At 53.5% G+C, this 22,437-nt stretch overlaps 1 protein-coding gene and 1 long non-coding RNA gene across 2 annotated transcripts; one reads left to right on the top strand and one right to left on the bottom strand.

Moving 5' to 3' along the window:
• Positions 1-1,266: 1,266 nt before the first annotated feature.
• Positions 1,267-2,402, top strand: LOC139788345 (histone H2B-like). Its single transcript, XM_071728249.1, has 2 exons — positions 1,267-1,404; positions 2,160-2,402. Exons 1-2 carry the CDS (start codon positions 1,267-1,269, stop codon positions 2,400-2,402), a joined length of 381 nt encoding a protein of 126 aa, XP_071584350.1.
• A 4,539-nt stretch (positions 2,403-6,941) lies between these two features.
• Positions 6,942-22,414, bottom strand: LOC139788680 (uncharacterized). The gene is made up of 3 exons (XR_011722905.1): positions 22,272-22,414; positions 7,263-7,605; positions 6,942-7,152 (listed from the first exon to the last, which is right to left on the bottom strand). It is a non-coding gene; the product is annotated as an uncharacterized lncRNA (long non-coding RNA).
• Between the last annotated feature and the right edge of the window lie 23 nt (positions 22,415-22,437).

The following is a 22,437-nucleotide window of genomic DNA, read 5'->3' as shown; positions in this document are numbered from 1 at the left end:
TCCACAAACTCAGGACCCCCCAATCAGGGACAGATCCTGAAGTTTGGGGACACTCTCACACCCCAGAATCCACTCATTCAGGGACAGATCCTGCACCTGGAACCTCCCCAACCCCAAGACACCCCACTAAGGACAAATTCTGAACCTGGAGACCCACACACACCTCAGGACCCCCTCATTCAGGGACAGATGAAGCACTTGAGGACCCCTCCAACCAAGGACCCTCCCCATTCAGGGACAGATCCTGGACCTGGAACCTCCCCAAACCAAGGACCCTCTCATTCAGGGACAAATTTGGGACTTGGGGACAAACATACACCTCCAGGACCCCCTTATTCAAGGACAAATCCTGCACCTGGGGACCCACAGACCCCCCAGGACCCCAGGCAGGGCCAGGGCAGGCACCTGGGGACCCTCCCATCCATTGGTGTTCCCCCTCCAGGGCCAGATCCTGCACCTCGGAACCCCCTCACCCACATTCCCCCCAACCCCCATTCATGGTCAGGTCCTGGGTGCCCTCCCAGACCCTTCTCACTCTGCTCCCTACACACCGCCCTCCCCCCCCTCCTAAATAAATGCAGAATAAAACCACGTAAAAAAAAAAATCGCACAGACCACCCAGGTGGCCCGAGGTACCACCCCAGACCCAGCCGCCTCGGGCTAATTAGAGTAACGATGCTAATGAGGTCAACAAGAGCAGGAAGGGGCCTAAGAGCAGGCACAGATTCACCTGAAGGAGTATTTTGGGGTAAAATTGCTGTTTTGTGTGTAGGGTGAGGGGGTGGGGGTGCTGCCTCCATCCCCATCCCCGGGGGGTCCCGAGGGGCTGCAGCTGAAAGCAATGAAGCCCCCTGCTCTTAGGCCCTGATTCCGGCTCCTTCCCTGCCCCCTCGGGAGGAAGTCTGGGACTGGGGAGCTCCTGGAGGTGAGCTGGGGGACAAAGTGACCCCAGAATTTCTGTTTATGTTTTGTTCCTGTGTTGTGTTTGGCTCCGGGGGGGGGGGGGGGGGGGGGATGTTTCCTGCTCATTTGACCCAACGCCCTGGAGCGGTTTTGTGTTGGGTTAAGGGCTTCGTTTGCTGGGGGCCGATTAAATGTCTGCAAATACCCCGGGAAATCCAGGGGGGAGGTGGAGGTGCTGGGTGGGAAGTCAGAACCCTGCTGCAGGGCTCCTGCTCTGCCCGCACCGGGGCCGTGCGGGACTGCCCGGGGCCGTGTCCGTGTCTGTGTCTGTGTGTTGGACCCAGCCAGGTGTGTGCAGCAGCGATGGATCCTGACCCCCCAGCCCTCGGGAGGAAGAAGGCAGCCCCTGGCTGTGCCTGGCAGAGCCTCCTCTGCCTCCGGCCCCGCAGGCAGAAGAAGAAGGTGACTTATTCCAGCTACATGCAGAAGCTCCTCAACCAGGTATGCTCCACCCTGGCTTGGGGACACCCAACTGCTTCCCAAGCTCAGCTTGGTTGTCCCTGAATTGAAGTTGTGTATTGAAGCACTGCTGAGGCTGCACCTCCAATCCTGGGGTCAGTTTTGGGTCAGAAAAGGGACACTGAGGGGCTGGAGTGTGTCCAGAGAAGGGAAAGAGAGGTGGGGAAGGGTCTGGAGCAGAAGTCTGCCCAGGAGCAGCTGAGGGCCCTGGGGGTGTTGATCCTGGAGCAGAGGAGGCTGAGGGGAGACCTTCTGGCTCTCTGCAACCCCCTGAGAGGAGGTTGGAGCCAGGGGGGGTCGGGCTCTGCTCCCAAGGAACAAGGGATGGGACAAGAGGAACTTTTGGCACAACTCCAGTTGTGCCAGGGGAGGTTTAGGTTGGAGCTTGGGGACAATTTCTCCCTGGAAAGGGTTGTCAGGGCCTGGCCCAGGCTGCCCAGGGCAGGGCTGGAGTCCCCATCATCCCTGGAGGGGTTTCAGACCCTGGAGATGTGGGGATGAGGGACATGGGGCAGGGGTGGCCTGGGCAGGGATGGGGGAAGGGTTGGACTCCAGGATCCTAAAGGGCTTCTCTGACCAACCCATTCTAGGACTCCCAGCCTGGGTTTCCTTAGCTGAAACTGGGAGTTGTTTATTGAAACTGAAGGAGTGGAGGGGGCTGGGGAGCTCTGCCTGAGCCGTGCCCACAGGCAGCTCCTTGAGCCAAGGCACCCTCTGGGTGGTTCCTCTCCTTGCAGACCTGGTCCACCAGAGTCTCCTGCCTGGCAGCTGCTGTCCTGGCCTGGCTGGACAGCTCTGGGATGCTCGGGAACGTGGCCCTGGAAGCTGCTCGGCTGTCCTGCTGCAGCAGGCGGAGCCGCCTGGGGCCCCGGGAGCTGCTGCTGGCCATGGAGCTGGTGCTGCTGAGGGAGCTCTGCAAGCAGCCTCCAGGATCCTCTGAGCCTCCACCGAAGGGACCCAGCGACACGGGACAGTCTTAGGAGGATTTTAATGTGGCTTTGGTAAATAAAGTATTTATTAGCATTGTTTAATGGAGCCTCCTCTCTGGGCCAGCACCAAGACCAGGAGGGTGCTCACCCATAGCCACCTGCAGCAGCCCTGCTGGGGGGCAAAGGGTCCCCAGAGGTCCAGGGGCTGATGCTTTACTGGAGAGGCCTCTGCTCTGATGGCCCAGGCTGCCCGGGGGCTCTTGGGCAGCTGACCTCCTCTTTGCTCCAGATTTGGGCAAGAAAAGGGAGACTAGGAAGAGTGGTTGTTATTCCAAGTCCTAGGGAAATGTCAAGCTTGGAGAGCAGCAGCCACCCCTGGTGATGCTGTGTGAGGTGGTGGCACTGAGTGACTTGTTCCCAGGGGACCCTTTGCGTTCTGTAGGGATGTGTCCAGGTTCTCCTTCAGATCCAGCCATGGGGATGGTTGGGGTGTGTGGCAATGCCTGGGCAGCCCACGTTCCCATGAGGGTGTTCCCAGCTCCTGTGTAACTCTAACATCTTCCTGCATCAGCCTTTCCAGCTGCTGAGCTGCTCTTTCCAGGAGGATGGGCCAGAGATTGTCCAGGAGTCCCAGCTCTGGGAGAAGAGCTGTAGGTGACCTTGAGAAGCACTCAGGCTGTGCCACAGCCCCAGGCAATGCTGACTTTACCCACCCCACTCCTGGCCAAGATCTGCTCAACCTGCCCCAAAAGCTCAACGGAGGGGGAGGGTTCCACTCCCCTGTGATATCCTCCCCTGTGATGGAGCTGCTCCATCCCCTCTCAGGTGCTCTCTGGTGTTACAGCACAGAAAAAATGAGCTGAATGTCCACTTACTGCTTCGGTCCCTGCAGGCAGCCCAAACCACTTGCTCTCTTTTTTTTTTTTTCTTCTGCTTTATGTGTGCATCTGGAGCCCTGGCTGCTGCTGGAGAGTTTCTTGTGTCTCTCAGGCCATGCTCAGTGTGGTGGTGACACATGGAGCCTGAGCACTGCTGCTGAACTCCATTAATTCTCCAGTAACTGGGGAGGTGCTCACTCCCCCCCCCAGAAGTAAAACTGAGCCCAGAGCCATTGCCAGCTCTGCAGAAAAGCAGCTGGGGCAGAGGAGCTGCAGTAGGAACCTGGGGAGGGTTCCTGGGGGGGGGGGGGGGGGGGGGGGGGCAGGTCAGGAGGGCAGAAGTTATCAGAATTGCTTTTTTTCTGTCTGAAAACTTGGAGCTCACCTGGGCTCTAGAAAGTCAGAAGGGCAAAGGGGTGACCTGAAGATGGGCACCACCTTGGAATTGCTGCCAAGCTTTAGGCAGCTTTTGGAATTGCTCAGCTGTGCCACCAGCAGCTCTGGCTCTTGCACCAAGGGCAACCTTGGCCACAGCAGTGCTCAAATCCTTGTGCAGATCCCTGATCAAATTGCTTTGTCCTTGGAGCAAATGTCCTTCCAGATCTCTCCAGTGAAGGCTCCTGTGTGGAGCTGTGTGATCTGGGAGCAGATAAAAGAAAATCCCAAGTCCTGAGCAGCTGGAGCTCCTGATTCATCCCCCAAGCCCCTGTTCCCATTACCTTTGCTGCTTAGTGCTTGGGTGCCCTGCTCATCTCTCTTCTTTTTGGCTCCAGGAGGTCCCTCCCAGCCCTGCTGCAGATGCTCCCAGCCAGGCAGCTTCATCCTGGGATGCAGAGCAGGAGCCCTGCACCAGGATGGTGCCTGCAGTGCAGCTCTGCCCCCAGCTCTTGATTTTGCTCATCCTCAACCTCTCTGGGATCCAGGCTTCAGTCCATTTATATCATTTTGTCTTCTCCCCCTCTCCCACTTTGTTTTGCCCTCCCAGTCCCCCTGCTTTTGGAATTCAGAGTTCTTGAGTTAAAAATAGGCACAGGGTGGATCAGGGGACTTTCCAAAAAATCTTCTAGAGAGTTTGGGGCAAAAGGGAAATTGTTCCACCCCCCATGGCAGCAGCAGTGTCTCAGGGCCACACGGACCCCCTGGGCCAGACCCCAGCAGCCACACCTAAAAGTCCATATTTGTTGTGTCTTCTGGTCTCAATTTCAACCTCCCCCTCCAGCCTGCCAGGGGGGACAGATCCAGGTGTAAAGCTTTGATTCAAAAACTGAAAGCCATGAATTATTCCTAGAGGGGAAGTGCCCCCTTGAGGAGCCACGTACCATGTGGACACCTTGAAAAACTTCTCTGTTGTCCCAAAAAGCAGCTTTGGTAGAAGCAGGAGGATGAAATCCCAGGTTACTGGGCCTGAAAGGGCTTTCCAAGATGTTGTAGTTTGCTTTTTTTTTTTTATAGTGTTGCCTATTCTTTTAACTATATTTGTGAAAGAAACTGAGGCAGACTGAAGAAATGGTGGAGTTAAATATAAGAGATGCTTTTTCCAGGCTGTAGATCCAAACTCAGGACACAGAAAGGCTCCTGTCCTTCACAGAGCAGAACCACAGCACCCAGGGGCTGCTGCTCCAAAGGTGGACTCAGCCCATTTGTGGTTCCTTTGCTCAGGATCCTGGCAGCTTTTCCAAGCACAAAATCTGAAACCGACCCAAGTCTCTCACGTGCAAAACACAGCTGTGGCTGCTACAGCTCTGGCTGGAGACTTTTAAGCAGAAAACCCTAAATTAGGCAGCAAACAGCTTTTGAAACACAAGCAGTGGGGCTGCTCCAGGCTCCAGCCGTGAGAAGTCATTTCTTGTCCCAGGGATGAGCTCTGGGTGCTGCCAATGGGTCACAGCCCCTCTGCCTTGGGTACCAGCCAGGACTTCAGCCTGAAGCCCACCCGAGTGGGTCTGGAGACACCAAAAATCACATTTCTGGAGCACACTGGAGACTGGGTACAGAATTCCCTGAAACCTGACTGCTCCCTGGGATGGGAGGATGGAACTGGGGACAAAGCAGAGACATTTCAAAGAGATTTTCCTGAAGGATTTTCTCTGATGCCTGAACCCATCACCTGCCTGGTCCCCCTTTCAAATCATGAGTTTTGCTGCTGATAAATTATATCAATACTTCAGTTCTTCTTTCTTAGCTTCCTCTGACATTTCTGTGTCACTCAGTCACCTTCCTCCTTTCTACAATTTCACTGCTGGTAAAGAGCTCCCCTGGACCTCCCCAGCACTAACCAGTGGTGAGTGGGTAACAAACACCCTTCCCTCTTCTCTATTTTTTTTTTCTTCAAAAAGGGAAGTAGAAAAGAAAATTACATCACCTCAACATGTTCAGTCTGTCACACAGACAATAAATAATGTTTTGGTCTCCAGCCAAGGAGGAGGATGTTGAACTGTAAACAAACCTAAATATTGAGTTCCCAGGCCTTTTGTGATTGGATGAAGTGGATACTGAATTTCTTTTATGGAGTTTTCCAGGAAATATTATAAAGACAGAAATGAGACTTCCCAAGTCTCTAATGGGACTGCTGCACAAACACAAAGTGGTTTACACTGGGAGCACAGGGGTCACAGGGGTGTTTGTTAACATCCCCTTGCAGGACAGTGAACCAGAGCAAGAAAGTCTGTGACAGAAAGCAGGAATCCAAGATGCCTTTGCTTCTAATCAGGGAAAATCTTTCCCAAACCTGTTCCTGAGAATCCTCCTCAGGATGTTTGTCATTCTGGGAGGAGAGGGTGGGGGATCCAGAGGACCTGGAGGCAGCACACGTGGTTGTGAGGCTGTCCTGTCCCTCAGCACCTTCCAACATTTTTGTTTTCTCCTTCCTGGAAAGGAAGGAACTTTGCCCTGTGGCAAAAGATTTGCTATGAGCCCCAGCATCTCCTCGTGTGTGCTTGTGATTCCCCATGCTGAGGAGATGTGGGGATGCAGCCAAAACCACCAGACCGATGTGAAGGGAAACATCCTGAGGTGTCAGCTATGGCTGCAGCAAGTTTTGCAGCAGCCTGGTTAAAATTTCAAAATGTCATCTCCTTGTCTGGAGCTGTGGTGAAGCAGGAAAGTGATGGAGCCCCAGGCTGAGCTCTGAAACCCTGAGCTCAGGGTACCCTGTTACCCCATTGTATGACAGCCAAGTGGTTTTCACTGAAACTCTTTTAAAAAAAAAAAAAAAAAAAAAAAGGAAGCTTTTTTTGGAGTCTGGAGATCTTTGACAAAGCTCAGCCTGCTCCTGCTCTGCTGTTCTCAAGGTGTTTCTCCATCCTTCCCCCATGCAGCAGGGCACAGCACTTGTTCCTCTGCAGCAAGGCAGATGGATCCTCACCTCCTCACCTTGATGGGAGCCAACACCTCACCCAAAACCCCATTCTTGGAGAGAAGGATCTGGTCCAAGGCTGCCTGCAGCTAAAGGACTGCTTGGAGCTGTGAGGCCGTTGAGAAACAGAAGTAGAGAAGCTTAAACCCTTCCTGATGAGTGTTTGTCTAATCTGTGGTTATTTTCTTTTTTTTTCCCTCCCTAAAACTTCCACTCCCAGAGGTTTGACATCAGGCAATCTGCTGTGTTTACATTTAGTCAACCCTCAAATGTCTGACTAAAGCTCTTCCAGCAGCTTCATCCCAGGATTTCTCATCCTCTCCAGGCAGACACAGAGAAGAGTTTATTCCCTTCCTCTTCATGGCAGCTTTTTATCCTTTTTATTTACTGGAGGGTGTTTATCACAGCAGTGCAGGAAAAGCAGCTGCTGAGGGAGGGTCTGGAGGTCAGACAGAGATCCACAGCTGCCTCCCCTTCCCCCAGGCTTCTCCTCTCTGGACCAAAATACCCAATTCTTATCTTCTTCCCTCGTGGATCCTGTTTCCTAGATTTCCACTAATCCATGTCTCTAGGAAAGAAAGGAAGGTTCATCAGGAGCAGTGGTAGTGAGGAAGGAACAGGTCCCCAGTCCTTGGGGGGAGGAAACCTTGCTGGGATCTGCTGGGGGATTGCACTGACCTGGTGTGAGCATCCCAAGGGTGCAGGGCCAGAGGAGAAGGCAGCAGGAGCAAGGAAAGGCAGCACAGCAGGAATTTGGGAAGGACCAACATCCTTTGTCCAGGCTGCAGAAACCAAAAGGGCTGCACCAAATAAATATCCAGCTCCACCAGACTTTTTCCTCCTTGTTGATGTGACCTGAGAGATCCTGACCGTGGTGGCTTTCATGACAATAGATGATACATTGGGCCATTTTTATCCATCATCTCTTTGTGTCCTGCAGATGTTTCAAGCAATAGAACAGCTGCTTTCCCTGCCCTCCTCTTGGAGAAGGGAGAAGATGCCCAGATCACACCATGGTTCCCTGTAAAAAAAGCAGCTCCAAATTTACATATTGAAAAAAAAAAAAAAAAAAAGGCTTTGAAGGTGAATTGCAATCTCCCTGGATTGCTTTCTGCCCCTGGCCCAGGTTGCCCCCAGAAGCTGTGGCTGCCCCATCCCTGGCAGTGTTGAAGGTTGGATGGGGCTTGGAGCCCCTGGGCTGTGGGAGGGGTCCCTGCCCATGGCAAAGGGATCTGGATGGGCTTTAAGGTCCCTTCCAGTGCAACCCATTCTGTGATTCTGTTCTATCCCATTCCACATTAACCCAGGTGTAATGGGATGCAGCTTCCATGTAGGAATTCTAGTTCAAGGGGAAGGTTTCTGGATACCTAAGATGCAGTGAAATGCCTGGAAGATCCTGGTGCCAAAAGAATGTAAAAAATCTGCATAAGTATTTCCCTTTATCTCAAATCTTTAAAATTCCTGTATCGTACAAAAACCCAACCCCCGGGCTGGTGACTTCAGCTGCGTGGTATCAGCATCTCAATGTGACACATTCCTCACCCAGCTCATGCCATGCTAGGAAAAGGACTCCTGAGGGCATGAACTTTCCCAATCAGTCAGTTGGAAATGTGTTGCAATGTTAAGCAGCTTCCTCCCCAGGGCTGGAGGCAGAGCAGGCACCAGCCTGGAGCTCTCCTGGCCCGGGGAGGAGTCCGAGCCACGAGGCAACCGTGGCCAAGCAGCAGCAGAGCCTGCTAGCCAGGACCTTCAGCTCCTCTGTGCTCCAGTTCCAGTGTGGGAGAACCTTAAACCCCCCCCCTCAAATCATGGAGCAGAGCTGGGTGCAGCTCAGCAGAGATTCAAAGAAACAGAAAAGGCAAAGGGAGGCCCTGGGTCTGCACTTAGTGCTCCCCAGCTTGGGCAGCACGGAGCAGCTTTCCCTGGAGCCCAGGACTGGGCTGACTTCCCTTCTGGTTATCAGAGCCGGGATGAGCAAATCTGTGATGGGCTCAGACAGGGAAGAGTCCTGTGGATTTAAATAAGTGAAATGGTTGGGGTAAGGTGTGAGCCCAGGTCACCTCTTTGAGAGGGACCCCAGGGTCCTGCCCCCCTCTGATCTCTCCGAGCAGAGGGAACTCCTTGTCACAGGGCAAAGCAAAGACATAAAGTTTGGCACAGATGGGATGCAAGGTTGGTGCCTGAGGACCCGAGGACCAGAGGGGAAAAAGAGGAGAGATGAAATGTTGAAGTGCACGAAGTTCTGCAAGTCCATTTCTCCAGGTCCCTCTGGATGGCAGCACAACCACTCCCAGGTTTGTGTCACCAGCAGCACCCAGGTCCCTGGGGATGAGATCTCCTGGGCAGGAACCCCCAGGGAAGAGCAGGAGCAAAGTGTTTCAGGTCCTTGGAGTCCAGCAGAGGGCACGGAGTGGTTCTGCTCCAAGAAAAGCCAGGAACACCTGAGTGCTCCGTGAATGAGCCTCACCACAGCCCAGTGAATCCCACAGTGTCCCACCACAATTCCCCTTCTCCTGGGGGTTCCTGGAGTGGGAATTGTTGAGCTGTGCCAGCAGGACAGGACCAGATGGGGACCCAGTGTCCCCATCCCTCTTCACTGCCTTCTGCTCAGGGATCTGTTCTTGTCCTACGCCCAGATCAGAGCAAGGCTACCCAGGGTGCTGAGGAATATAAAATATTCCCAGTACAACATCCACTGGAGGAGTTTCTCCCCAGGCTTCTTCCTTTTGCCCAGCTCTGGGTTCCTGCTGAGTGCTCCGATGGTTGGAGCAGCTCTGGAGCTGAGAGGTTCCGTCTGGAGAAGGCTCCAAGGAGACCTCACTGACACCTTTCAAGAGCCAAAGGAGGCCTCTGAGAAAGCTCAAGACAATTTTTCCAAGGCTTGCAGTGCCAGGACAAGGGACAATGTTTTTGTCTGTCAGACAAGACAGAAGGAACGAACCCTTTATGCTGAGGGTGCTGACCCCAGGCCAAGGGTGCCCAAAGAGGTGGGTGATGCCCCATCCCTGGAGCCATTCCAGGTCAGGCTGGATGGGGATCTGAGCACCCTGGTCTGGGGGGAGGTGTCCCTGGTGACTGCAGGGGTTGGACTGGATGAGCTGTGAAACTCACATCCAAACTGAACCAACCTGTGGTTCCATTCTGTGATTCTTCCTCCTCTCTCCTCTCCCCAGACCACCCTCTCCCCTCTCCTTCAACCACCACACAGCAGCAACCAGAGAAGCCCCAGACTCCTGCCCATCACCCTGGTCTCATCCTGACTCTGCCCTTTGCCAGAGGAGAGGCCAGGAGGACTTGTTGCATGGTTGGGAGCCTTCATCCTCACCGAGAGTCAGGAGAAGCCCTTGCAGCCTCTTCCTCAGCACCAGCTCTCTCTGCCACCCCATGATTCTTTCAGGGATGAGATCCCAGACACCTTCCCAGGGATAACACCCAGGAGCTGAGGTGCTGAGCATGTCCTGGCCTCACCAGGGCCTGGGCTGGGCCACCCCCCCAGCGCTCACCTGGGGTCACCCAGTCCCAGGGTCCCAGCTGGGGACCAGCACTAGATGGAGCCAGGCCACTGGGAATCAGGGTCTGCTGCTGCCAGCAGCCTGGGGCAGGGACACCGTTTGGATCCAGAGGCTGGAGGCTGGGAATGATCCTGGTGCCACCTCCATCCCTGAGAGAGGTGGATGTGAGCAAAGGGAAAGAGGTGAGGAAGGTGGTGGGCTCAAAGGAACAGATGATGGGCACAGACTGGCACAGACCTGGTCCCCTTTCAGTTGGAAGGGACCAACACTGAGCATCTCTTCCAACTCTCTGACCACTGCAGGGCTCACCAAAAGTTAAAATACATTATTAAGGACATTATTACACATTGTTATACATTATTAAGGACACTGCCCAAAGGCCTCTTAACCACTGCCAGACTTGGGGCACCAACAACCTCCCAGGAAGGCTCCTGCAGTGCTTCCTCACCCTCCTGGTAAAGAAATGTTTCCTAATTCCAGTCTGACCCCCCCTGACACAGCTCTGAACCATTACCACATGTCCTGTCTCCGGATCCCAGGGAGAAGAGCCCAGCACCTCCCTCTCCACCTCCCTTCCTTAGGAAGCTGCAGAGAGCGATGAAGTCAGAGCCTCTGGGTCTCCAGAGGATGCTCTGTCTCACAGGACAGCCCTTCCAGCCCTCTCCTCCTGCTCTGGGTGCATCCAAGGACCTTCACATCCCTCCTAAATGCTGGAGCCCCCAAACAGTTCCTGTCTGCGGGATGGGGGTCCCTGGCTCAGAATTATGGAGAAATTGGGATCTAGAAGGTGGGATGAGGGAGCAGAGGCAGCCCGGGAGCTGGTGCTGGCAGGCTGGGGAATCTGAAGAGGGACTGGGATCCCACACCCAGGGTGCTACCCACAGCTCAGGAAAGATCTGATCTCTGGCAGTTGGACACCGGATGAGCTGTGACCTGGATGAACTGGAGGGTTCTTCCATCTGGCAGAGAAAAGAAAAATGCACACAGGCCAACTGAGGCATGATGAGACTGGAAGCACAGAGTGTGTTGTAACAGGGGAGGTAATTAATTGCTGGTGCCACTCATCAAGGTACCAGCAGGCTCAGTCCCTGACAGTCTGAAAAAGGTCATGTGTCTTTTCTTTGTTTGAATAGTTTGGGTTGGAAGGGACCTCAAATCCCCCTCGGTGCCCCCCCTGCCATGGTCAGGGACCCCTCCCACCAGCCCAGGGTGCTCCAAGCCCCATCCAACCTTCAACACTGCCACTGGGCAACCTATTCCTGGGTCCTACAACCCTCATGGTGAAGAACCTTTTCCTAGTGTCCAACCTAAACCTCCCCTCTTTCAGTTTAAAACCACGGCCCCTTGTCCTCTCACTTGTAAAAAACTCCTCCTCAGCCCCTTCAGAAATGGGAAGCTTGCTCTGAGGTCACTTTGGAGCCTCCTCTTCTCCATTCTGAACAACCCCAGCTCCTCAGCCTGTCCTCACAGGGAGCTGCTCCAGCCCTCTGAGCATTTTCCTGTCCCTCTCTGGACATGCTCCATCCACATCCTCCTGCTGCTGGGGGTTCCAGACCCCCTCTTCTCTTGGTGCAGCCCAGGACGCATTTGGCCTTTGGGGCTCATGTCCAGTTTTTGATCCCCTTGCACTCCCAGGGTTTGTTTCCCATTGTTGCTCCTCCCCAGCCTCTGTTGCTGTCCCTGTCCTCACAGTGCCCACTGTGTGGGACCCCATCCAACCCCGGGAGACTCCAGAGGGCTGGGAGCAGCCATCCCCGTTCCCACTCAATGGGCAAAGTGACCCCTTTCCCCCTCCTTGCTTGGAAAAATGGGAAAACCAAACACCACCAGAGAAACCCCCTCGATGTTTCGGGGCTCCAAGCTCTCCCCACATTGCCCCAGCCCGGGGGGTTTCCTGAACAGGGCCCTGGGGAGGGGGAAGCCCCCGGGTGCTGCTCAGCACCCTGAGCTGTGGCTGCCCCTCCGTGCCAGGAGCCTGCACCTTGCCAAGGGTTTACAGTAATCCTTGGCAGGTGCCCAGGCTCCCAACAAAGACCTCTGCTAATCCCCAGAAATCAGCTTTCAGGGAAGAGAAGCTGGAAGGTCTCAGGAATCCTCACTCCCAGCCCAGCTCTGGGGGTTGCAGAGCTGGGGAAGCTCCTGGGGCTGGGGGTGCTCTCAGACAGCAGCTCCCAGGAGGTTTCCTCACTTGGATTTGTTGTTCTGCAGCGTTTGTGGCCCCTGTCCTGGTCCCTGCAGCCAAGGAGGGATCAAGCTGTGCTGGGATCAAAGGGACCCTCGTGGGACCCCAGTTGGGCTCCACCACTCCCTGGCCCAGCAGAGCTGCTCTCCCCCCCTCTGTGTTCCCTCCCCTTCATCCCGAGGCTGGAGTGGAATGGGACAAGGGATGGAGGTGCTGGCAGGGACCTGGGTGCAGAAGAAAGCCCCATCCATGGGGTCAGCATCCCTCTGCCCCACAGGCCCAAAGGAGCCACGGGCTGGGATGTCCTTCCAGCCCTTTTCTCACCACACTACAGCAGGGAGCTGCACCCACCCTGCTCCCATTCTCTTGGAAAAAAAGCATCAATATTTTCACAGCTCTGAGAGAAATTAGACCAATTTCCCAGGAAACAGGATCAAAATCTAAAGTCAGATCAAAAGTTTTGAGTGGTTTCCTTCCCTGAAGGCTGCAGCCTGTTCTGCAGAGCTCCCACCTCCTGGGGCAGGGATCCTGCTGGAACAGAACCTCCCGGGAGAGCAGATGAAGCCTTTCCTCTGGAACTCCTGGGCAGCTCCTCTCCCTCTCCTGCAGAGAGGTTCCTTGCAGCTTCTGGGCTGGAAATCACATGTTTGGCTGCTCCATGATGTCACTGGGTTTGGAAGAGCCCTGAGCTCTGCCTGGGTTTCCTTGTTTTCCAGGCACACAACAAGGCTGGGAAGGGGCAGGAGGTGTGACCGTGGCCTCTCCTCCTGACAGCAAACACACAAACACCAATTTCCATGGAGTGGTATCTGTGGTGATGCTGGGGAACAGCTCAGTGAGGGGCCCAGAGAATTTTTGGATTCTCCTGCTTTGTCTCCAACAGTGGGAGCTCCCATGGGGCTTTTGAGCTCCAAACCAGAGAACTTCTGAAGCTGCAGAGGGATGGGAACCAGGAAGGTTCACTGGGAAAGGACCTGTCCTGGGGCTCCTTCCCCTCTGCCCTGTTACCTGCTTAGGTTTTACCCCAACACAGCAGTGCCAGGGGTTTCATGTAAAGCTGCAGGGGCACAGCTGGAGTGTCCTCTTCCCACTCCAGCTGGTGACAAGGTGACCTTCATCTGCCTCACCAATGCAACGTCCTGGGCTGTCCCCAGAGCCTGACAGCAGGGACAGGGACAGGGAGGGGATTGTCCCCTCTGCCCCAGTCTGGGGAGACCCCCCTGGGGTAAAGCTGTGTCCAGCCCTGGGGTCCCCATCAGCAGAAGGACACGGAGCTGCTGGAGCCATTCCAGAGGAGGCCCTGGAGCTGCTGGGAGGGCTGGAGCAGCTCTGGAGCCAGGGGGAGAGAGTTGGGGGTGTTGAGGCTGGAGAAGAGAAGGATCCCATGGGGAGACCTTAGAGCACCTTCCAGTACCTGAAGGGGCTCCAGGAAAGCTGGGGAGGGACTTGGGACAAGGGCCTGGAGGGATGGGATGAGGGGGGAGGGTTTCAAGTGACTTTTTAAACTTGTGCCTTTATGTTAAAAAACCCAAACTATTTCTTATCTTCACAAGGTAGAAGCCACTTTCTATCTAACATGAGAGTTGTTGCTCTTATCTGTAATAAGTCTTTGATTGCTTCAGACATGTCTCAGCCTGTAAATATTGAGAATTAGGCTCCCATCTGAGCTTGGCAGGGCAGCAGCTTTTCCCCGTGATGTTTGTTGCAAGAGCATCTCAGGACCCTGCTGATGAAAACTTTCTCCTCGCATCCGGGGTTCCGGGAGCCAAACCCAGGAGTTTGTCTCTGAGCCAAATCATCTGCAGGGTGACACCACACCAGCCAGGGCTGGGAGAGAACAACCACTTCTATCTTCTGCTGCAATTCCACAGTGTGGAAAGACCCATTTATTTTACAAGACCCATTTGTTTTACAAGACCCGTTTATTTGAATGGAGGAGTTGCTGCAGGAGGTGTGGTCAAGCCTGAAGCGCAGACAGAAACTTGATTTGATTTTAGGACTTCACAGATGCAGAATGGTTAAAGTGGATCCAACAAGCCTTTCCCTCTCTTCGTGCTGATCTGGGCTTGCCTCCTTCCTCCTCCTGGCTGTTGGCACTTGTTATTCTTTTATTTGTTCATATAAATATCCTCTAACAACAGAACCCTCACTGGAGACTGATCAATCCTCAACCTTTCCTCACACTATGACGTTTCTTTAGGCTGCCAGGTGGGTTTGTCCCACCTCCCATCATTCCTGCAAGGCTTTTTGAACCTTTCCTGATCTCTTTGTTGCAGTGGCAGCACGAGACCTGAATCCCAATAGCCCTGTGACCAGGTCTGCACAGGTCCCTTCTGACAGAGTCAGGCTCAAGATGGTTCAAGCATCTGAGAGTAACAAAAGTCCATGGCTGGACATATCCTGTCCCCTTTCAGGGTCCTGAGTCCCCCTGCAGGAACACTCTGCCTTGCTGTCCCCAGTGCAGGGGCAGCAGGATGAGGAGAGAGCTCAGGTCACGTGCGTGTTGCTGGCTGGAAACCTCTTGCTGACTCCATTTCCTTTTCCTCCCAAACTTCCGTTGGATTTGATCAACAGAAAGGTTCACATCTGGCAGAAAAGGATCAGCTCTGTCCCCAGAGCCCAGCAAGAGTTCCTGGTCCCCTCCTCATCAGCACCCAGTAGGATTTTGCACCCAGCAGATGTGTTGCACCAAACACTGCAAAGGGAGAATGAAGCTATGGTGACCTCCAGAGAGGTTCCCTGGAGCTGAGGCTGAAGCTTCCCAAGCCCAGTTTATAACAGGAATGAATCCATGTCCTGTGCCCAAACCTGTATTCCTGGCTCTGTGATACAGCCCAGGCACATTCCAGCAGGATCAATTCCTGTCAGGTGGCTGCAATGTCTCAGCCTTCCCAAACCCCTGAGGTGTCCCTCCTCTTGCTCTTTGGGCACTGCTCATCAATTGGTGCTGGCAGTGCAGGTGTGAGCTGGGATCAGATCCTTGCTGTATCCCAAGGGGGGGATCCATGACTTGCCACTTTTTCCAGAGGAAGCTGGGGCTGGCTGTGCCTGTGGGGAGCATCCTAAAGGGTTAAAGGTGCATTGTTCCAGCCCAGCCAAACCCCAACCTAAATCTCCTCTCTCCAAGTTTTACCCCATTTCCCTTCTCCTCTCCCTACCCCCCCGTGTCCAAAGCCCTCCCCCAGCTTTCTTGCAGCCCCTTCAGATATTGGGAGGTTGCTCTGAGCTCACCTGGGAGCCTCCTCTGCTCCAGGCTGAACAACCCCAATCCCTCAGCCTGGCTTCCCAGGGAGCTGCTCAGCCCTCTGAGCATTTCAGTGGCTCCTCTGGACACCTTCCAGGAGCTCTGTGTCCTTCTGGTGCTGGGGACTCCAGCACTGGACACAGGACTCCAGGTGGGGTCTGACAGGAGCAGAGCAGAGTTTGCTCAGCTGAAACATAAATCCAAGGGGTTTTGCCAGGCACCTCACTTGCAACAAACCTGGAATTATTTTGGAATGACCTGCACAGCACAGCTCAGAAAGGAAGTGAGGCCATGTGGCTCTTGGACTCTGCCACTTAGCATCTTGGCAGTGTGTAACATTAACTGCCAGGGATAATGATAATAATAATAATAATAATAACAACAACAACAACAACTAACATTTTATCACCACTGTGTTACATCATGAAACTGCAAGGGGGATATGAGAAGCCCAGCTATCTAAGAACAAAGTCCTCTTTATACACAAAGCAAAACCCTGGCTCCTCCTCCTGCTGAAACACTTCAGTCCTGCTCTGCTTTGGCTGCATCTCCACTTCTTGGTCACTGATCTCTACAAAGTCCCTCCAGAAGCCACTCTGAAAACCCAGCAAATTTTCCCCCCTAAAGTACTGGACCTGAAGCCCTAAGTGCTAATGAGAAGTTGTAGCTGGGAGGTATTTCTGACAACTGGATCACAGCCAGTTTCTTCAGAGAAAGCTGCTTCTAGTTTAGGGTTAAGGAGTTTCTGGTTAAAGGAATATTTAATCCAAGTAGTGCTGTCAACCTCTCAACTTCTTAAAATTCATCAGATTGATCTCTCTAAACTATATATAAAGCTTCTTTTTATAAAAAGCAACATCAGAATTTTTCATTTACTGCTTAACTCTCAGAGCTGGGGGTTAAAGAAAAAACAGCCCCATGTGAATATTGTCACATTCTGACAAAGAGTTTGGGCTCAATTTCTAACATATTCTTAAATATCTAAGATGCTCTAAGGCTTCACTGGTGTCATCTCTGCTCCTGCTGCAATGTGACTCTCATTTTTAGAGAGCTGAGTTTCAAAACTCTTTAAGCCCCCTCCCCAAAGTAGTCATCACTCCAAGAGAAGTCCTGTCATCATCTACATGACAATAACCCTCAAATATCCTTGATCTGGGCAGCCAAAACCCCAAATCAGAGGCTGCTTTTAATCATCTTGGCTTTATCTTTCCAGTCCTCACTTTGTCTTTTCCTAAGGGCACACTGGTGCCTCTGCAGAAGATTCTGATGAAGATTCACCTTCACAGAAGCTGGCTGGTGAAGTGCTGACATCCTCAGATGACCTCTGCAGCAGAGAGACAAAAATCAGTGCCTATGGTGAGCCCAAGCCCTGCTCCCTGTGCACCCAGCTCTGCTCCACAGCTCCTTCTGGACAGGACACACAGCTGCTCCACTGCTGACATTTGTTTCCTGGTGATAGAGCAGAGCCAAAAGTAGAAGTTGTTCAGAAAGACAAGCAATTTGATCACATTTTGGCAAAGATAAGAGGAAGCTCTACAGAAGTGTATTCCCTGCAGAGGCCAAACTCCCATTAATTGAACTCTTTGGTATTCAAAGGAGCTGATGAAAAACTTTGCAAGCCATTGAGGCTGTTTCTTATTTTTCACTGACAGGAGCCATGAATTTGTCATTCAGCTGAAGGGAATTACATCAGTGTTGTGGAGCAGAGATCAGCATCAGACCTGTTTGTTTGGGTCCCTCCCAGCCTGCTGAGAAACAAACCCAGCCTATTGCCAGCCTTGGCATTCAGTTCTCCAGATCCTTCTGCATCATCTTTTAACAGCAGGGAAGCAGCCCCGTGCCAGCAGGATACCAGGAAGGTCTCTGGACACCTGGGGCTCTGTGTCCCTCAGAGCAGCTCTGCTAACCCAGCTCAAGTTCAGGTCTGGCTGTGGCAGACAGCTTGCCTGGAGTTGTGGTGTGCAAGAGATAAAATGACCCATTGATGGTTAAATCTCAGTGTCTGCATCTCTTTCTCAACAAGGGATATTGCAAACCTACTCCCATTGATATATATATATACAAATATATATATATATATATATAGAGAGAGAGAGAGAGAGAGAGAATCTCTAGATATTTATATAGGATATTTGTAGAACAGCAGCTCCTGAGCACTTTAGGGCACCCTCCAAAGGACAGAGCCAACTGCTCAAGTTTCCAGTAGAGCCACAGAGTGTAACACAACTTGTAATGAGTCAGAGAAAAGCCACATCATGGCTTACATGGGCTTGCAGCTAAGGAGCTAAAAAGTTTGTCAAGGACCATAAATTGGTACCGAACTCAGAAATTTAAGCAAACTACCTTAAGGATTTCTTTTGGTTTGGGCAGGAGACTGCTCTGAGATCTGTTGGTGAATAAAGCACGGTTATTCCTAAGGCAACAGCTCCATGGCACCCAAAGAGTCGCTGACAGGAGCTTCTCCAACCTGTGCAATAGTCCTGGGTGCCATTGTACTCCTGTTTCCTCCAGGGCAACCTGCAGCAGGTCCCAGGCTGCAGCACCAGTCAGTCCCACACAAGAAGTGAGTTCCTTGCCCTGTGTTTACTCAAGGGTTAAGGCCTGGAGTATGCAAGTTACAAAGCATGCTGTGTCTGGTGTGTGGGAGTAAATGTCACACCCCACTGCACAGGGTATTTATAGAACAGCACTCTTTGGGAAGTGAAACTTTTTAATGGTGAAGTTTTCAACCAGTTGCTTCAGGTTTAAGTTCTGAAGAATGAAAGAGCTGAGAAGCCCAGGTTACACTTGCTGGCTCTGGTTGGCTCCAAAAGTTCCAGCAACACAGGCAGGGGCTGAGCCTGGCTACTGAGGTGTAAAAGCTTGGGTCTCTCCCAGCCCTCAGGAGTGTTCCTGCAGCTGACACATCCATCCCTGTCCCTCCTGGAGTGCAGAGCACTGCTGCTCACCCTTTCCCACACTACCTGCTGGAGGAGCTCTTCCCATGCCCAAGGTACAGCACAGTCCCCTGAGGTCCCCTCAGACAATATCCAGCTCCTAGGGATGCCCTGTGCCCAGCAACCCCACTGCCCGAGCACCCCAACCCCCAGAGTTACTCCTGACAGGTTCTCCAGAGCAGCCACCCATGGCCTGACACCAAACCCCAACACAGACTGAAGTAGGTGACCCTCTTTTCAAAGGGAGATTTCAAATCAGGAATGACTCTGGGAAAGCCAGCAGCAACCTAAGGACAGTGACTCCTGCTTCATTCTTCAGAACTTCAACCTGAAGCAAGTGGTTGAAAACTTCATCCCCCAGGGCTGGGGCAGGGTTGTTGGGATGAGGATGAATTTCAGCTACCATGGTGTGAGCTGTCCCCAGCTCTGGAGCTCACACTGCCCAAGGCCCACCTGGTTCAAGTTCTTTCCCTATCTGTAACTCACACACTCGGTGAGCACCAAACATGGAATAATTCCAGGTCAAAAACTCCAAGCTGAAAAGTTTGTTTGATCAGTGGTCCCAGAGTAGATCACTGTCATCAAGCCAGGCAGGAACAAAAGGCCTTTTGTGAAACTCAGTGTGCTCTCTGAGCTGTAACCAGAATCACACTCTGAGAAGTAGGGCTTGACATTACTGAGTCACCCAAAGGAAGGAGGATTTTGCTCCAATTAATTGCTGAGTTACTTCTCCAAACCCAGTAACTGCAAACCCTCTGCAATTTACAAACCCAGGAACTCAGTTACATTTGCATTCGCTCCATTTGTCCTCACCCTGAGAACTACTTGAGGGTTTTACACCAGCAGAACCCCGAGCCTGGCTGCCTGTGCCTCTGTGCCACAGCAAAAGGGCAGAGCAGGGGCCAGAGAACCACAGCCACGGCTGGCAGGGACCTCTGAAGTCAGACACACACAAACCCAAACCCAGAACAAACCACACCAACAGACCCAAACCCCCACAATCTGGGCCACCAGAGCATGTCCTGAAGTGCCACATGTACATGCTCCAGGGATGGGGACTCCACCACCACCCTGGGCAGGCTGCCCCCAGCCCTCAACACTCTTCAGGAAAGAAACTCTTGCCAGTATCTGATCTACACCTCCAGGTCCCTGCCCTGCCTCCAGCAGCTGGGTGTCTGCTCTGGGCTGGGTCACCCACGGGTCTCACCTCCTCCAAACATGCTGCTTCTGCTGCCCAGGGGCCAGCAGACCTCTCAGGTACCAGCACAGACCTGAGTTACTTCCAACTTCACAGCTTTGAGCTGTTCCTCTGCCACAAGCTCTGCTTGCTTACTGGAGCAGTCATGATGACATTATTCACACGTTGTGCTTCAAGGCATTCTGCACAGCTTCAAGACTGACAAACTTCTCTACTCTAGAGAGTAGAGATCACAACCACTGATTCCTTCATATAACTTAACCACAAAATAAGAGCAGAATACTCAGGATTTCAGAAGCAAACCTGGGCTTGTGGCAGGTTCCACCCATACTTCTCAGAGCCTCAGTCCTCTACACCTCCTGCCTGCCCTCCTCAGACAGAGTAAAACTTCAGAGGAAAGTATGGTTTGTTAAAACCCACAAAATTAGTACTAAGATCTGTTGTATTTTGTTAAAAGTTTTGTTTAATCTTCTTTCCACTGCAATAAAAATGTCAAGGTCATAAATAGCTCAAGATGCAACATTATGATCACCTCAACAACTCTGGCAAAAATAACCTAGGAAAGGCTCCCTCAGATTTTTAAAGGCAGGAAAAGTTGGCAAATCATTTCACCTCCTGAAAAGCATTGCCTTGTAACATTTCTCATTGTTCTTTATCTTGACCAGCAGACATTCCACACTCCTCAAGTGAACAGCAAGAAAGGTTGAAAAGGATGGGACCAACTATTATTGCAACTCTTCCCTCACTTGAGGTGCTTTTTTCCTGCTGCTTGGAGGTGAGGATGATGCTTTATTCAGGGAATGTTTGCAGCTGGGTGGACCCATGGCTCTGTGACCAGAACACTTGTCACCCCAGCACAGGGACACACAGAACATGGACCCATCCCTGAGGCTGAGTTCTCTCCAGACGCCCTACTCAGAAGGACTGAAAACCACCCAGAATCACTGGTTACCTCCTTGCAAGAGCTGACTTGGTGATAGCAACCCCACGTCCAACAGCTTTTAGTACCACTGTAATAATTTCCAAAATACTGGAGTAGCTGCAGAACAGCCTAGTGACAGAGTATGTCACCAGGCATGGTAGTGACCTGCTGGAATAGGTTCACTTAACTTTGGTTTTGTACTGCAACTGGGAAATCAGGTATTATTTTGCAACATGATACAGTTTCTAAGGAAAGAGCTCTGAGAACTAAAAAAAGTTCTCTCCAAACTACATGAAGAGTCTGAGCAGACTTCACTCTGGCTCCCAGCTCTGTAGGGAGCCAGTGTACACCACAGGTGAGGGATATGGATCTGACTGCTGTAAATCTCAAGACTGCTCAGCCACAGGCTGAGTTATCAGACTCTGAGTCATCCTCCTTGCATGGGACAAAGCATCTTGTATGTCACACAGGGACTCCAAATCCAGACGGAATAAGCAACTAAATCAATCTTTTCTTGAGAGCTCTGAAAGTATTACCTCTGAAATTATTCACTTCCCATGACTGTCACCTCTCTGAGACAATGAGCAGGGGGTACCCAACTGCCCCTTCCTCCAGGGTGAAAAGCAAAGAACAATACTTGGAAAAATCAGCATCTGAGGAATAAACTGTGGATTACTGCATGGGGAACATCACAGACTGCATGTGGGGAATAAAAAACAAAAACCCCCACCTACCGAAGTTATTTCAAACTTAAGCTTCTCAAAAAGATTTTTTACCACAGCAGCACTGACACCACCCTCCCAACCACCTCCAGAGTGACCGGGGATGAATCCTCCTCATGTCTCCCATGGCCTGGTCAGACAGACAGACAGACAGACAGACAGACAGACAGCCCGGGGGGGGCAGCACGGCCCGGGGGGGGGCAGCACGGCCCGGGGGGGGGGGGCAGCACGGCCCGGGGGGGGGGGGGGGGCAGCACGGCCCGGGGGGGGGGGCAGCACGGCCCGGGGGGGGGGGCAGCACGGCCCGGGGGGGGGGGCAGCACGGTCCGGGGGGGGGGGGGCAGCACGGCCCGGGGGGGGGGGCAGCACGGCCCGGGGGGGGGGGCAGCACGGTCCGGGGGGGGGGGGGGGCAGCACGGCCCGGGGGGGGGGGGGGGCAGCACGGCCCGGGGGGGGGGGGGGGCAGCACGGCCCGGGGGGGGGGGGGGGCAGCACGGCCCGGGGGGGGGGTGGCAGCACTGCTCCTGCCATCCCACTGCGGGAAGGGAAGCGGCTCAGAGCGCACAAAGGCAGCGGCGCCCTCAGCTCCTCCGGCCCCACGCAGTTCAAGGTCTAAGCCAGGACGGTCTCAGCCTGCAAACGCAGCGCTCTCCCCGCAGCTCCTCCCAACCCGCAGCCCCCGCAGCCCCGCAAACGGCACCGATTACATTGCCTCGGTAAAACGCGCGCCCGCCTCGCCCCGGCGCCTTCCTCAGGCACCGCAACACCGAGAGGCGGGGACCGAACCGCTCGGCACCCACGGTACCAGCCCAGGGCCCGATTCCCGCCTCCTTCCCTGAGGCCGACCCTGCCCGGGCCCGAGGCGCCGGGACCGGAGCCAACAACCGGGACCACCCTGAGGCGACCGGCGACCGCTACCCGGGCACGGCGCCTGCGCACTGAGCACCCCACACACACACCGCTGCCCTCACCGTGCCCCTCCGGAACATGCGCCCGGTGTCCCCCGGAGGCGGCGGGGCGGGGGGTGTTTGTCAGGAAGCTCCTCCCGCTTCTGGGAAAGCCGCTGCCGGTGCCGCCCCCGGCCCTGCCCCCCCCGCCGGGCCCGTCCGGTGCCTCAGGAGGCGGCGGGGCGGGGCG

Source organism: Heliangelus exortis, chromosome 29, assembly GCF_036169615.1.
Source record: "Heliangelus exortis chromosome 29, bHelExo1.hap1, whole genome shotgun sequence".
NCBI classification, from domain to species: Eukaryota; Metazoa; Chordata; class Aves; order Apodiformes; family Trochilidae; genus Heliangelus; species Heliangelus exortis.
The sequence above is the reverse complement of the archived record's forward strand: the minus strand, read 5'-3'. Positions and strand labels throughout refer to the sequence as shown.

What these genes read in the sequence shown, in the direction of transcription:
- LOC139788345 (XM_071728249.1), top strand. Translation starts at nt 1,267, where the DNA reads ATGGATCCTGACCCCCCAGCCCTCGGGAGGAAGAAGGCAGCCCCTGGC. An exon ending in TGCAGAAGCTCCTCAACCAG is followed by an intron (nt 1,405 to 2,159) that starts GTATGCTCCACC and finishes CTCTCCTTGCAG; the next exon opens with ACCTGGTCCACCAGAGTCTC.